This window comes from Coregonus lavaretus (assembly GCF_964263955.1).
Source record: "Coregonus lavaretus genome assembly, chromosome: 9".
Taxonomy (NCBI): Eukaryota; Metazoa; Chordata; class Actinopteri; order Salmoniformes; family Salmonidae; genus Coregonus; species Coregonus lavaretus.
In genome coordinates this window covers 57,824,720-57,836,322 of record NC_139996.1, presented here as the reverse complement: position 1 = coordinate 57,836,322, position 11,603 = coordinate 57,824,720, and the positions used below count along the sequence as shown (strand labels likewise).

Sequence of the window (11,603 nt, the reverse complement as noted above, 5' to 3'; positions counted from 1 at the left end):
TGGCTACTGTTATATCCATTTCATACTACTGTGCCTAACCAAGCCAAGCTGTACTGCACTGGCCTGGATTCCCATCCACCATAGTTGCTGGAACTGTGCTGAAAATGAGATAAATTAAATATCCTGGGCCAGCACAGTGTGTGGTTCAGGTCAGCACAAGAGTGTGAAATGTTATTATTGTACCATGCCAAGGTTTTGTTCATTAGGGCACGTGACGGAAAATGTTTAGCAATGGAAAACTAAACATTTGCATTTCTCATTGGACAAGGCCAGGTAGTCCCTACCTGTTTCAGTCTGGTTTCTTCCGTTTGTTACCTAATGAACATGACCCAGTTTACTTAATGGTTAGTGTGTACAAGGGCTGGAATTGTCCAGCTACACAAAGCTTTATCTTATAATAATAATAATAATAATAATAATAATAATAATAATAATAATAATAATAATAATAATAATAATAATAACTCCCTGTTAAATACTCTCACGCCTTTTTTTCTTCTTTAAATAGAAAATGTCCATTCCATTCTTTACTAAGTGTTTTTTCCCCCCTCTTCTCTCTGTCATACTAAAAAAATAAAAAGACTACTACGTATAAAGAAGATACACTTAGTAAAACCCACTTCTTTGAATCCACTGAATCCACTTCTAACATCCACCTCTTCTCTCACAGTCTTCGCCACTCTGAAAGGGGCTGAGAGAAAATAGAAAATGACAGCCCCTTCATATCACTGGTCCTTTAAAGTAACGTTCCACGTTCCAGACTTTCTGTCTATCATCAGAACCTTTTTACCTTTATTTGAGTCATAGAAATATAATCTAGTCACTCTTTCTATAATATGAGGCCTTTACAGGCTTTGTCCACTGGGAGGCAGCAGTGTTCTATAAATCCCACATTTTAAAGTTCTCACTGCCTCATTCCTCTGTTTTATCCTTCTCTCCACACAAGCTTCCAGAGCCTTGCAGACAAACAGAAAGACAGACAGGTAGACCATTCTGTCCACTCTTCCACTGCGTATATATAGCTACTGTAATAGACAGCTAGAGGTGGGTACTGCAGGTCAAAAACTGAATTGTCCATGTAGCAAAATAAATTGTCCAAGAGTCAAATTTGGGAACAGGCCATCACGGTACCCATCCTGTACCCATCACACCCACTCTCTGTCCAGCCTTACCTCTTTCCTCCTCCTCTTACCCTCCTTCGAGAAATAATGACTAAGGATGAAGATGCCCTTAGATGCTGAGCTAAGGTCAGTTTCAGTGGTTTTCCACTCTAATGGTTCAGGTTAAGATCACAGGATGGCAATCTGATCCTAAATCTGTATCTAAGGGCACTCATGACATCCTCGGACACTTGAGATGTCCTCCTCCCAGGAGGAAGAGAGTGTGCACCAATTGCACACTCTCTTCCTCCTTTTCTTCTCCTCCGCTCCTCCTCTGCATTCCCTCCTTCTCCTTTCCTTGTCAGACACGGGAGGTGATGTAGAGAGAGCGTAGCCGGCGAGCCAGGGTGGTCTCGAGTTCCTCCAGTGGCGAGTCTCCCCTGGGAGGCCCCGTCTTGGGCCCTGAGCCCATCTCCGTCACCCAGCGGACCCCCAGGGGCCCCAGGAGCAGGGACCGGAAGGCCTCTCTCTCCAGGAGCCCTGCCATGTGCTGCAGGAAGAAGCCCTCACAGAACGAACTCAGCACTGACGCACCGTGGGCCTGGGGTGGACAGAGAGAGACACACACACACACTTAAGGCTCAATTCGCTCCAAAACCATATTGCAGTATTTACGCAGTAGCTCTTTTCCCCATGGTACTGTTTAAAAAACGACTACCAGGTAGACTCCAGTCACAGGTATTCTTTCACTTTTCAGAATAAGAAGTGTGTAGGGTGACATTTGGGTGAAATTTGTAAACTGAGACTCTGAATACATGACGGTATCCAACAAACAACGGAGATCCAGAATACACAGAGAGAGTCTATTTCTAGGGCCTCACCTTGGCCGTCCTGTAGATGCTGACAGCATTTTCGAGATCGATGCTCTGGGAGCAGATGATCTCACAGTGTCTCTGTAGAGCCCCCAACTGAAAGACGCTGGCTGCTGAAAGCAGCTGGAGAACACCAACCATATAACAAGATACAGCAGATGATTAGATCATTATTAATACAGTTCTCAGGGCTGCGATCCAGTCAAAGCCTTTTTTGCCCAACAAATCAAGCAAATTATGTGATTTCAGTATGAATATGTGAACAAGAAAAAACAACATCATTACAGTGAGGGAGTGATTGACTGCTATGGTGAACTTGGTTATAGATTTAGTACAAGGACCTCTGAATGACATACAGTATGGCTCTATTTCAATGTCTTACAAATCTCTCCTCATCTACTCGCCTTCATCTGCACTGATTGGAAAATACTTGACAGGCTTTTAACCTGATCAGTGTTTTCAGATCAGTGCAATGAATGAGAGGAGGCGTGGAGAGGATCCATAATTGGGAAGGAGTCCGTCTTTCTATGAGCATTTCAGAAACAAAATGGCTGAATCCTCACCTCCAACAAGTCAGACACGTTGGTCTTCAGTGACTCTGTCCCTCCGCAGTACAGGTATGACATCATCATCTGGACAGAGGTCAAAGAAATGTCAGATCTACCATCATACAATATTCCATCAACTCTTTGGTCATACTCTGGTAAATTCCAAGATGATTTTAGATCATTGGTTAAAGCTAACAAGGATAGGAAACACATATAGAGAAACTGTTTTATTGCCTATGAGGAAACAGCTTGGAGTAAAAGGACATGGTACCTAAAATGGTTTTGGAGTCTAATGTCCCGCCAAGCTAATTACATAAATTCTGGGATTCTCTAGTCAACATGGGGCTATGTAGACACACATAACAAATATCTACATGATACTCAACAGTGAGAACTAAGATTCAGGTTGAGAGCTCAGCATCTGATTCAGTTACCTGGAAGACGTTGTACTTGACGTCACTGATCTCAATATCTTTAGTTCCGTCTGGGCCTGATGAAGCCAGCAGAGACTTGAACCTGCGTACCACAGAGAAAAGTTCAGGTTAGACAATGGTCTTCAATACAAACTCCATGGTTGTAATTCTTTCGCAAATACATATTCAAAAACCTTTCCGTAATCCCTCCTCTCACCAGTTATAACCAATATACTCCCCTCTCTCTTCTCCCCTACCCTTCCAACATAAACATTATCCACACGAACATCACCTCTACCCCTTTCCCCACCCCTCTCACCCTTCTACTAACCCCATCTTACCTTTCCTCCCCCATTCTCCCCCATTCCCTCCCCCTTTTCTCGTCTCACCTGTCTGAAGCAGTGATCAGTAGGACTTTGTGGGCGTAGAAAGGTTTCCCCTCCACCAAAAACGTCACGTCTGACATCTCCGTGTTATTCAGAAAATGAGGGTCTGGAGGATCAGGAAAGAAACGTTCATTTCAGCTTACTGTTATCCACTCTCTTGCAAATAGAAAACTAAAACAATGAAAAACTAACAGAGGAGTCGTTGGCCGGTTTGGCTTATGTTTGCTTGCACAATAAGATAATTCTTATACACATTTCATAACATTACATTACATTTTTGTTAATTTATTACATCTATTTGACAGGAACAATGCATCGGTCAACATTTCTGTAAATGGGCCAGAGTTAGCCAGCTAACTAGTTTTCAACTGTAGTCCCAGTTAGATAAAAACATTTAAAACAGTATACAAAGAGCTGCTTAAAAATATCTTTCTTAATACAAATTCGAAATGATTACATTTAGTTTCAATGTCTGGTGGCGCTAATATCACTCCATAGTAACGTCTGTTTGCACAAACATAATTAAAAAGGAGAACTCCATTACCCAGCTGCGCTGAGAGGGTGGCCTTCATCTCCGGAATGGCCGGTGGTGGAGCCGGGCCGAAGCAGTGGCTAAAGATGGCTGCAAGCTGCTGGATGATGGCATCGTTCTGAGAGGGAGAGAGGAAACTGGTTAGACTAGATCCAATAGCCTACGCAATGTATTACAGTACCGTTATTTATTTATTTATTTGCTTGTTCATTTCTTTCATTATTTCCTTGTTGAGTTGTTCGCTCATTCGTTTGTTTGTTCACTTTGTCTTTACTATGAAATCTGACTCAAGTACATCAAGAGGCATGTGAAAGCACATTGATGCCACCAGAGCAAACAGATTTGGGACCAGGCTAGAGAGTAGAGAGTAAATGAAATAAGCACAGTGACCAGACCCGGATTCAAATACTATTCGAAATCTTTCAATTACTTTGAGTCTTTGCTCTAGTCTGCCTGGAGTAACAGATGGGCAGAGTTTGCAGTTTTGGGACTATTCTATTGGTCCATTAAGCCAGACCAGCTCAATCAAGCACAGATAAAGTATTTGAACCCAAGTCTGAGAGTGACATAAAGTTGACAAAGTGAAGTAAGGTGGCCCTACCTTGGTGGTTCGTAGGATGGTGAACATGAGGGGTAGGCCCAGAGAGACTAGCTCCTGGCAGTAGTCTTCCTCCCTGATGGAAGTGAACTCTCGAAGGAGGGACAGAGTGACCGAGGCCCTAGACTGCTGCTGGGCCACCCGCAGAGACTCCAGCCACACGTGCAGCTTCCATGGGACACCTGGACAAGTCACATGACATATGTTGATAGAATGAGTAGAAAGGGCATTTCCATCCATCTTGTAAAAAGAACAAAAAGGCCAGCCAGCACACTATGATCCTGTCTGACTTGACCAAGATCCAATGCGAATGGGAAAACTATAAAAAAATGCATAATAGGTGCCTCTTAGTCTTTTTCGTATACAGTATATTCATTTGCCCAGCATCTAAGGGCTCTATTCAATCCGCATCGCGGAAATTCAGCTTTACAGCGTGATTAAAATGTTTTAGCGGAGACCGCATTCACGGTAAACGCTGCTTATGTCAGCTCAATCGGAAATGACCTTAAAATGTATATAGCGGAATCTGTAACGCTTCAGTTTTATAGAGTGTTATGAGATTTCCATCCATAACGTGACTATTTGGATTGATTGATGAACTGCTGCTTAACACAGCCTATTTCATCTCACCATTTTGAGGCGTTTTACACATTTTCTATCTGTGGTCCCATTCTCTACTTACCCAGTGCCCGTAGCTCCATGGTGACATCCAGGTAGCCGTGCTCAGCGCTGTAGTAGCTAGCCTCCTGGAGGGCCTTCATCCTGGCCTTGCACAGCCGGGGGATGCCCCCATCAGACGGGTACCCAGGGGATGGAGGAAGCAGGCCGGGGAGAGAGGGGAGAGGGCAGGCGTCCTCCCCTTCCACCCCTTCAGCTAGGATCTCCTCGAGGGAGAGGACGTCCTCTTTGACCTGCTGGGGCTGGGTGAGCAGTTTGCGCAACACGTTCCTGTAGGAGAAAGAGGGGGGAGGGAAGGAAGGGAAGGAAGGAGCGCGAGAAAGGGAGAGAGGGACGGAGGGAGGGAAGATGAGCGGGACGGAGAGAGGGACAGAGGGAGGGAGAGAGGGACGGCGAGAGGGACGGCGAGAGGGACGGCGGGAGGGAGGGACGGAGGGAGGGAGAGAGGGATGGCGAGAGGGACGGCGAGAGGGACGGAGGGAGGGAGGGACGGAGTGAGTGAGTGAGTGAGTGAGTGAGTGAGTGAGTGAGTGAGTGAGTGAGTGAGTGAGTGAGTGAGTGAGGGAGGGAGGGAGGGAGGGAGGGAGGGAGGGAGGGAGGGAGGGAGGGAGGGAGGGAGGGAGGGAGGGAGGGAGGGAGGGAGGGACGGACGGACGGACGGACGGAGGGAGGGAGGGAGGGAGGGAGGGAGGGAGGGAGGGAGGGAGGGAGGGAAGATGAGCGGGAGGGCGAGGGAGAGAGAAAGAGAGTGAGTCACTAAGTGGAGGTTGTCTAAGGTTTACTTGGGCAAAAGCTATATGCACACATAACTACATTCATGGAACCCCCTACACATGGCCACATTTTCCACTCAAAGTAACATGAAATGCAGTGATATAGCTTCTCTTAAATGACATAATCTGTCACACTTATACAGGCATCCATGCGTTGAGTCTACATCCTGATACCCTAACACACACTCACAGTGAACAGGTGGAGCGCTCTACACTCTTCAACAGTTGGTTTCTGACAGATGGGCTATGAATGGAATGAAGCCCCTGATCCCACCCCTACACCCCATTACACACACACACACACACACACACACACACACCCTTCCTTTGCCTCTAACCCCCTTATCCCATATGCCAGGGGTAGTAAGTCAAGTATATGACAAATAACAGGGCTAGTATGGTTAACATAGGCTACGTCCGACTACTCTCAAGTGTTTCCTTCCTACCCTTACTTAGAGTGTCGCTTTCACTTATTCAAACAATGGCTTTTTACACTACTGAGCCAAACCAAGCCGAGCCAAACCAAGCCGTAAAGCAGTACTGAGCTTGCCTGGTTACGCATTCACCATAGTTGCTGTGAAAAGAACATATCTGAGCCAGCATAGTTTGGTTGGGTTGGCAGAATAGTGTGAAAAGGGTGTAAGTGTGTGTTCTTCAGACGGTACTCCTCGTACCTGTGTCCGTGCGCGGCGGCGTGACTGAAGCAGTTCATGTCCTCATAGAGTGATGACGTCAAAGCGTTGCCATCATGGGTCTTGGATAGAGGATCAGCCCCCCTGGTGAGGAGCAGGCTCACCATCTCATAGTTCCCTGGAGACAAGGAAATCAAAGGGTTAATACCGCAAAACAGACTTTTGCAACTCTGATCTGACAAACACAGTGACACACTTTTGAATTAGAATCAGGGATGATGAAATATCACACTTATAATATATGACTTACAGACTAGCTTGTGCACACAAACATAAACGCAAACGCACATACTTGTTGGGAGCCTACAGACTGTCAAAAGCTGTGTGTGGTTTGTGTGTGTCCCTCTCTCTGCAGCTTCTCAGATAGCTGTGTGGCTTCTTAGATATGTAACACAGGAATGTGTGGCCCAGAGGCTTCTAAACACCCACAGACACACACACCTAACGACAAACAGTGTGTTAATTCACTCCTAAACACTCATTCCCTCCCTACCTAATTCCTTCCATCCCTTATTAATTCATTCCTCACTATCCCTCCTCCTTCCCTCATATTCCTCCCTGGCACTAGTAACTGACCTCAGTAAGTCAGAGCCAGGTGAACTTCTGTTGCTGTACTGAGTTACTGTACTGAGCAGAGCCCTATTCTACGACTGAGGTTTGAGGAGTTAGCGAGGTAACTTTTGTCAACTCTGAGTTCAACTCAGGATAACTAGTGACATGAAAGTGGTTCACCTTTTAGCAAGGAAACTAATCCTTCAGAACAGGCTAACTCAGGGCTAACTCCATTTATCCTGAATGAAGTGTCTGAGCCATGAGTTGAGGACCAATGAAATCTGATTCCCTCCCTCTCGCAAAGATGGTGTCATCATACCCTTCATTTGAATGCAGTTTGAGGAAGATGACAGATTCAATATTTTATTAATCAAATGTGGTTGTTTTTTGTGTTAAAAATAGTAATGTTAAAATACCTATCACATTACACATTTAGTAATGACAGAATGCATTTGAAACTTTGGCACAGTAAAACTTGTCTGACTTCATACAATTATTTTATCGATAGGAGTGGGAAAAGAGGTGTTTGTGCATTTATAAGCACAACAAAGATGGCATTAACGATACGTAATAAAAGTAAGACGCCCTATTTCACACCATAGCCTGCGCTGAATTTGTAAGATAACTTCTTTCATTTTGATTTCAGCACAAATAAAAATGTGGCACTGTCTCGCCCATGGATTGATGTTTCAGCATCGTCTCAATGAAGAGTTTGGCGTTCGACTAGCCACGTGTGACATGAACGCGCAGTTACAAGCCCAACTCGAGCATGCTGGAATAAGTGGCGGGTGCACGATCCATATCCATCTTTGTAACATTGATGAAGCCTAAGCTGGAATGTGAAGCTAACTGAAGCTGGCTAGCTATAAAAAAAACACTGTGTAGATTTAGCCTCCATCGTAGTATACCTCTCAGGTCTGACATACAGTACCAGCAAAAGGTTTAGACACACCTACTCATCCAAGGGTTTTTCTTTATTTTTACAAATTTTCTACATTGTAGAATAATAGTGAAGACATCAAAACTATGAAATAACACATATGGAATCATGTAGTAACCAAAAAAGTGTTAAAGAAATCAAAACATATTCTATATTTGAGGTTCTTCAAAGTTGCCGCCCTTTGCCTTGATGACAGCTTTGCATTCTTGGCATTCTCTCAACCAGCTTCATGAGGTAGTCACCTGGAATCCATTTCAATTACAGGTGTGCCTTGTTAAAAGTTAATTTGTGGAATTTCTTTCCTTCTTAATACGTTCTTGTATACAGAAGATAGCCCTATTTGGTAAAATACCAAGTCCATATTATGTCAAGAACCGCTCAAATAAGCAAAGAAAAATGACAGTCCATCCTTACTTTAAGACATGAAGGTCAATCCAGAAAATTTCAGGTACTTTGAAAGTTTCTTCAAGTGCAGTCGCAAAAACCATCAAGCACTATGATGAAACTGGCTCTCATGAAAGGAAGACCCAGAGTTACCTCTGCTGCAGACGATAAGTTAACTAGAGTTAACTGCACCTCAGAAATTGCAGCCCAAATAAATGCTTCACAGAGTTCAAGTAACAGACACATCTCAACATCAACTGTTCAGAGGAGACTGCGTAAATCAGGCCTTCATGGTCGAATTGCTGCAAAGAAACCACTACTAAAGGACACCAATAATAAGAAGAGACTTGCTTGGGCCAAGAAACACGAGCAATGGACATTAGACCTGTGGAAATCTGTCCTTTGGTCTGATGAGTCCAAATTTGAGATTTTTGGTTCCAACCGCCGTGTCTTTGTGAGACGCAGAGTAGGTGAACGGATGATCTCTGCATGTGTGGTTCCCACCGTGAAGCATGTAGGAGGAGGTGTGATGGTGTGGGGGTGCTTTGCTGGTGACACTGTCAGTGATTGATTTAGAATTTAAAGCACACTTAACCAGCATGGCTACCACAGCATTCTGCGGCGCTAAGCCATCCCATCTGGTTTGCGCTTTGTGGGACAATCATTTGTTTTTCAACAGGACAATGACCAAACACACCTCCAGGCTGTGTAAGGGCTATTTGACCAAGAAGGAGTGTGATGGAGTGCTGCATCAGATGACCTGGCCTCTACAATCACCGGACCTCAACCCAATTGAGATGGTTTGGGATGAGTGGGACCACAGAGTGAAGGAAAAGCAGCCAACAAGTGCTCAGCATATGTGGGAACTCCTTCAAGACTGTTGGAAAAGCATTCCTCATGAAGCTGGTTGAGAGAATGCCAAGAGTGTGCAAAGCTGTGGCAAAGGGTGGCTACTTTGAAGAATCTCAAATATTTTCAAATCAAATCAAATGTTATTTGCCACATGCGCCGAATCCAACATGTGTAGACCTTACAGTGAAATGCTTACTTACAAGTCCTTAACCAACAATCCAGTTTTTAAGAAAAATAAGGGATAAGTAAAAAATAGATATGTAAATAATAAAAATTATATAAAAATAAAGAGCAACAGTTAAATAATATAACAGCAGGGAGGCTACATACAGGGGATACCGGTACAGAGTCAATGTGCGGGGGCACAGGTTAGTCGAGGTAATTGAGGTTATATGTACATGTGGGTAGAGTTCAAGTGACTATGCATCGATAATAAACAGAGAGTAGCAGCAGTGTAAAAGAGGGGGTGGGGGGACAATGCAAATAGTCTGGGTAGCCATGATTAGCTGTTCAGGAGTCTTATGGCTTGGGGGTAGATGCTGTTAAGAAGCCTTTTGGACCTAGACTTGGCGCTCCGGTACAGCTTGTAGTGCGGTAGCAGAGAAAACAGTCTATGACTAGGGTGGCTGGAGTCTTTGACAATTTTTAGGGCCTTCCTCTGACACCGCCTGGTATCAATGTCAGCCATTCTATCCTGCCGATGTAGCGTATATCCCGCCAGCTGTATGTTATCCATGTCGTCGTTCAGCCACGACTCGGTGAAACATAAGATATTACAGTTTTTAATGTCCCGTTGGTAGGGTATCTGTGATCATAGGTTGTCTATTTTGTTTTCCAATGATTGTACGTTTGTTAATAGGATTGATGGAAGAGGCAGTTTACTCGCTCGCCGTCGGATCCTTACAAGGCACCCCGACCTACGTCCACGATATCTCCGTCTCTTTCTCATGCGAATGACAGGGATTTGGGCCTTGTCGGGTGTCTGTATAATATCCTTCGCGTCCGACTCGTTGAAGAAAAAATCTCGTCCAGTACGAGGTGAGTAATCGCTGTCCTGACATTCAGAAGCTCTTTTTGGTCATAAGAGACGGTGCCAGAAACATTATTTACAGAATAAATTACAAATAACGCAAAAAAACACACATAATAATTGATTAGGGGCAGTGTATCTCCTCTGGCGCCATTATTTTGTTTATTTGTTTAACACTTTTTTGGTTACTACATGATTCCATATGTGTTATTTCATAGTTTTGATGTCTTCACTATTATTCTACAATGTAGAAAATAGTAAAAATAAAGAACAACCTTGGAATGAGTAGGTGTGTCCAAACTTTTGACTGGTACTGTATATTTCCATCACACACTTTTTAATGGGTGGTTGTGTGTAAGAGTGTATGTGTGAGTGTTGAGTTAGTTCTATATTGTGGTTTGTGTGTGTGTGTGTGTGTGTGTGTGTGTGTGTGTGTGTGTGTGTGTGTGTATGTGTATGCCATGTGGCTGTGCCCACCCGTGCCCGTGTGGTGCCCACCTGCTGCAGATGCGAGCTGGAGAGGGGTGTCTGCTGTGCTCTCCTGTCCATTTCGGATGGCTGCCCCCTCCACGTTAGCCCCTGCATCCAACAGGAGCTGCCAACACACACACACACACACACACACAGGGTAAGGGTTAGGCACAACATCTGCTACAGTATACACCCTGTCTGTTGAGGTGGAAGAAGGTGAAGCAAACCACTGCAAAGGGATGATACGTGTTTCTGTGAAAAAAAGACATAGGCCGAGATGCTACAAAATTCAGATTATAAACTGGTAGTTTGGGTGCTGATTGGCTGAAACAGCATTTCAGCCGTGTGTATGTCAGACAATATACCACGGATATGACGCAAAAATATTTGTTCATCTGCATTGGATTGAATCCTTGCCTTTGAAGTTAAATTAATTTAGGTTTTCCCCTTTCCTCATCTGGAACTACATAAGGTGTCTTTTCAGTCATTCCTACCTGTACCACAGAGATGTGTCCGTGCAGCACAGCGAAGGTAAGAGCCGCCCAGTGGCGACTGTCTGGGTGGACAGAGGGTTGCTTGGAAGAACAGGCAGGCACCTGGGCAGAAGAGACAGAGGGAGAAGAGGTTAGGTATCAATGTCATGATAGATGTTTACTGTAATTCATTGTTCACTTAGGGCTCGATTCAATATATAGCGCTGAAGATCTAAGTTGTAGCACGATTGACCTTCAGCGATACAGATTGAATCGAGCCCTTAGTCTTACAGTCCTATTCAGAGTGAC

At 44.4% G+C, this 11,603-nt stretch overlaps 1 protein-coding gene across 1 annotated transcript in view; it reads right to left on the bottom strand.

The window, feature by feature from the left end:
- Positions 1-1,448: 1,448 nt before the first annotated feature.
- Positions 1,449-11,603, bottom strand: part of abtb2b (ankyrin repeat and BTB (POZ) domain containing 2b) — a 131,782-nt gene continuing 121,627 nt past the window's right edge. Inside the window, exons 7-17 of the mRNA XM_084168946.1 lie at positions 11,316-11,417; positions 10,849-10,945; positions 6,575-6,710; positions 5,132-5,397; positions 4,453-4,631; positions 3,864-3,969; positions 3,323-3,425; positions 2,955-3,036; positions 2,536-2,604; positions 1,982-2,095; positions 1,449-1,701 (exon numbers count right to left, since the gene is read on the bottom strand). Coding sequence (XP_084025072.1) covers positions 1,462-1,701; positions 1,982-2,095; positions 2,536-2,604; positions 2,955-3,036; positions 3,323-3,425; positions 3,864-3,969; positions 4,453-4,631; positions 5,132-5,397; positions 6,575-6,710; positions 10,849-10,945; positions 11,316-11,417 — 1,494 coding nt within the window. The 3' untranslated portion in view covers positions 1,449-1,461. The remainder of the gene's footprint in view (positions 1,702-1,981; positions 2,096-2,535; positions 2,605-2,954; positions 3,037-3,322; positions 3,426-3,863; positions 3,970-4,452; positions 4,632-5,131; positions 5,398-6,574; positions 6,711-10,848; positions 10,946-11,315; positions 11,418-11,603) is intronic.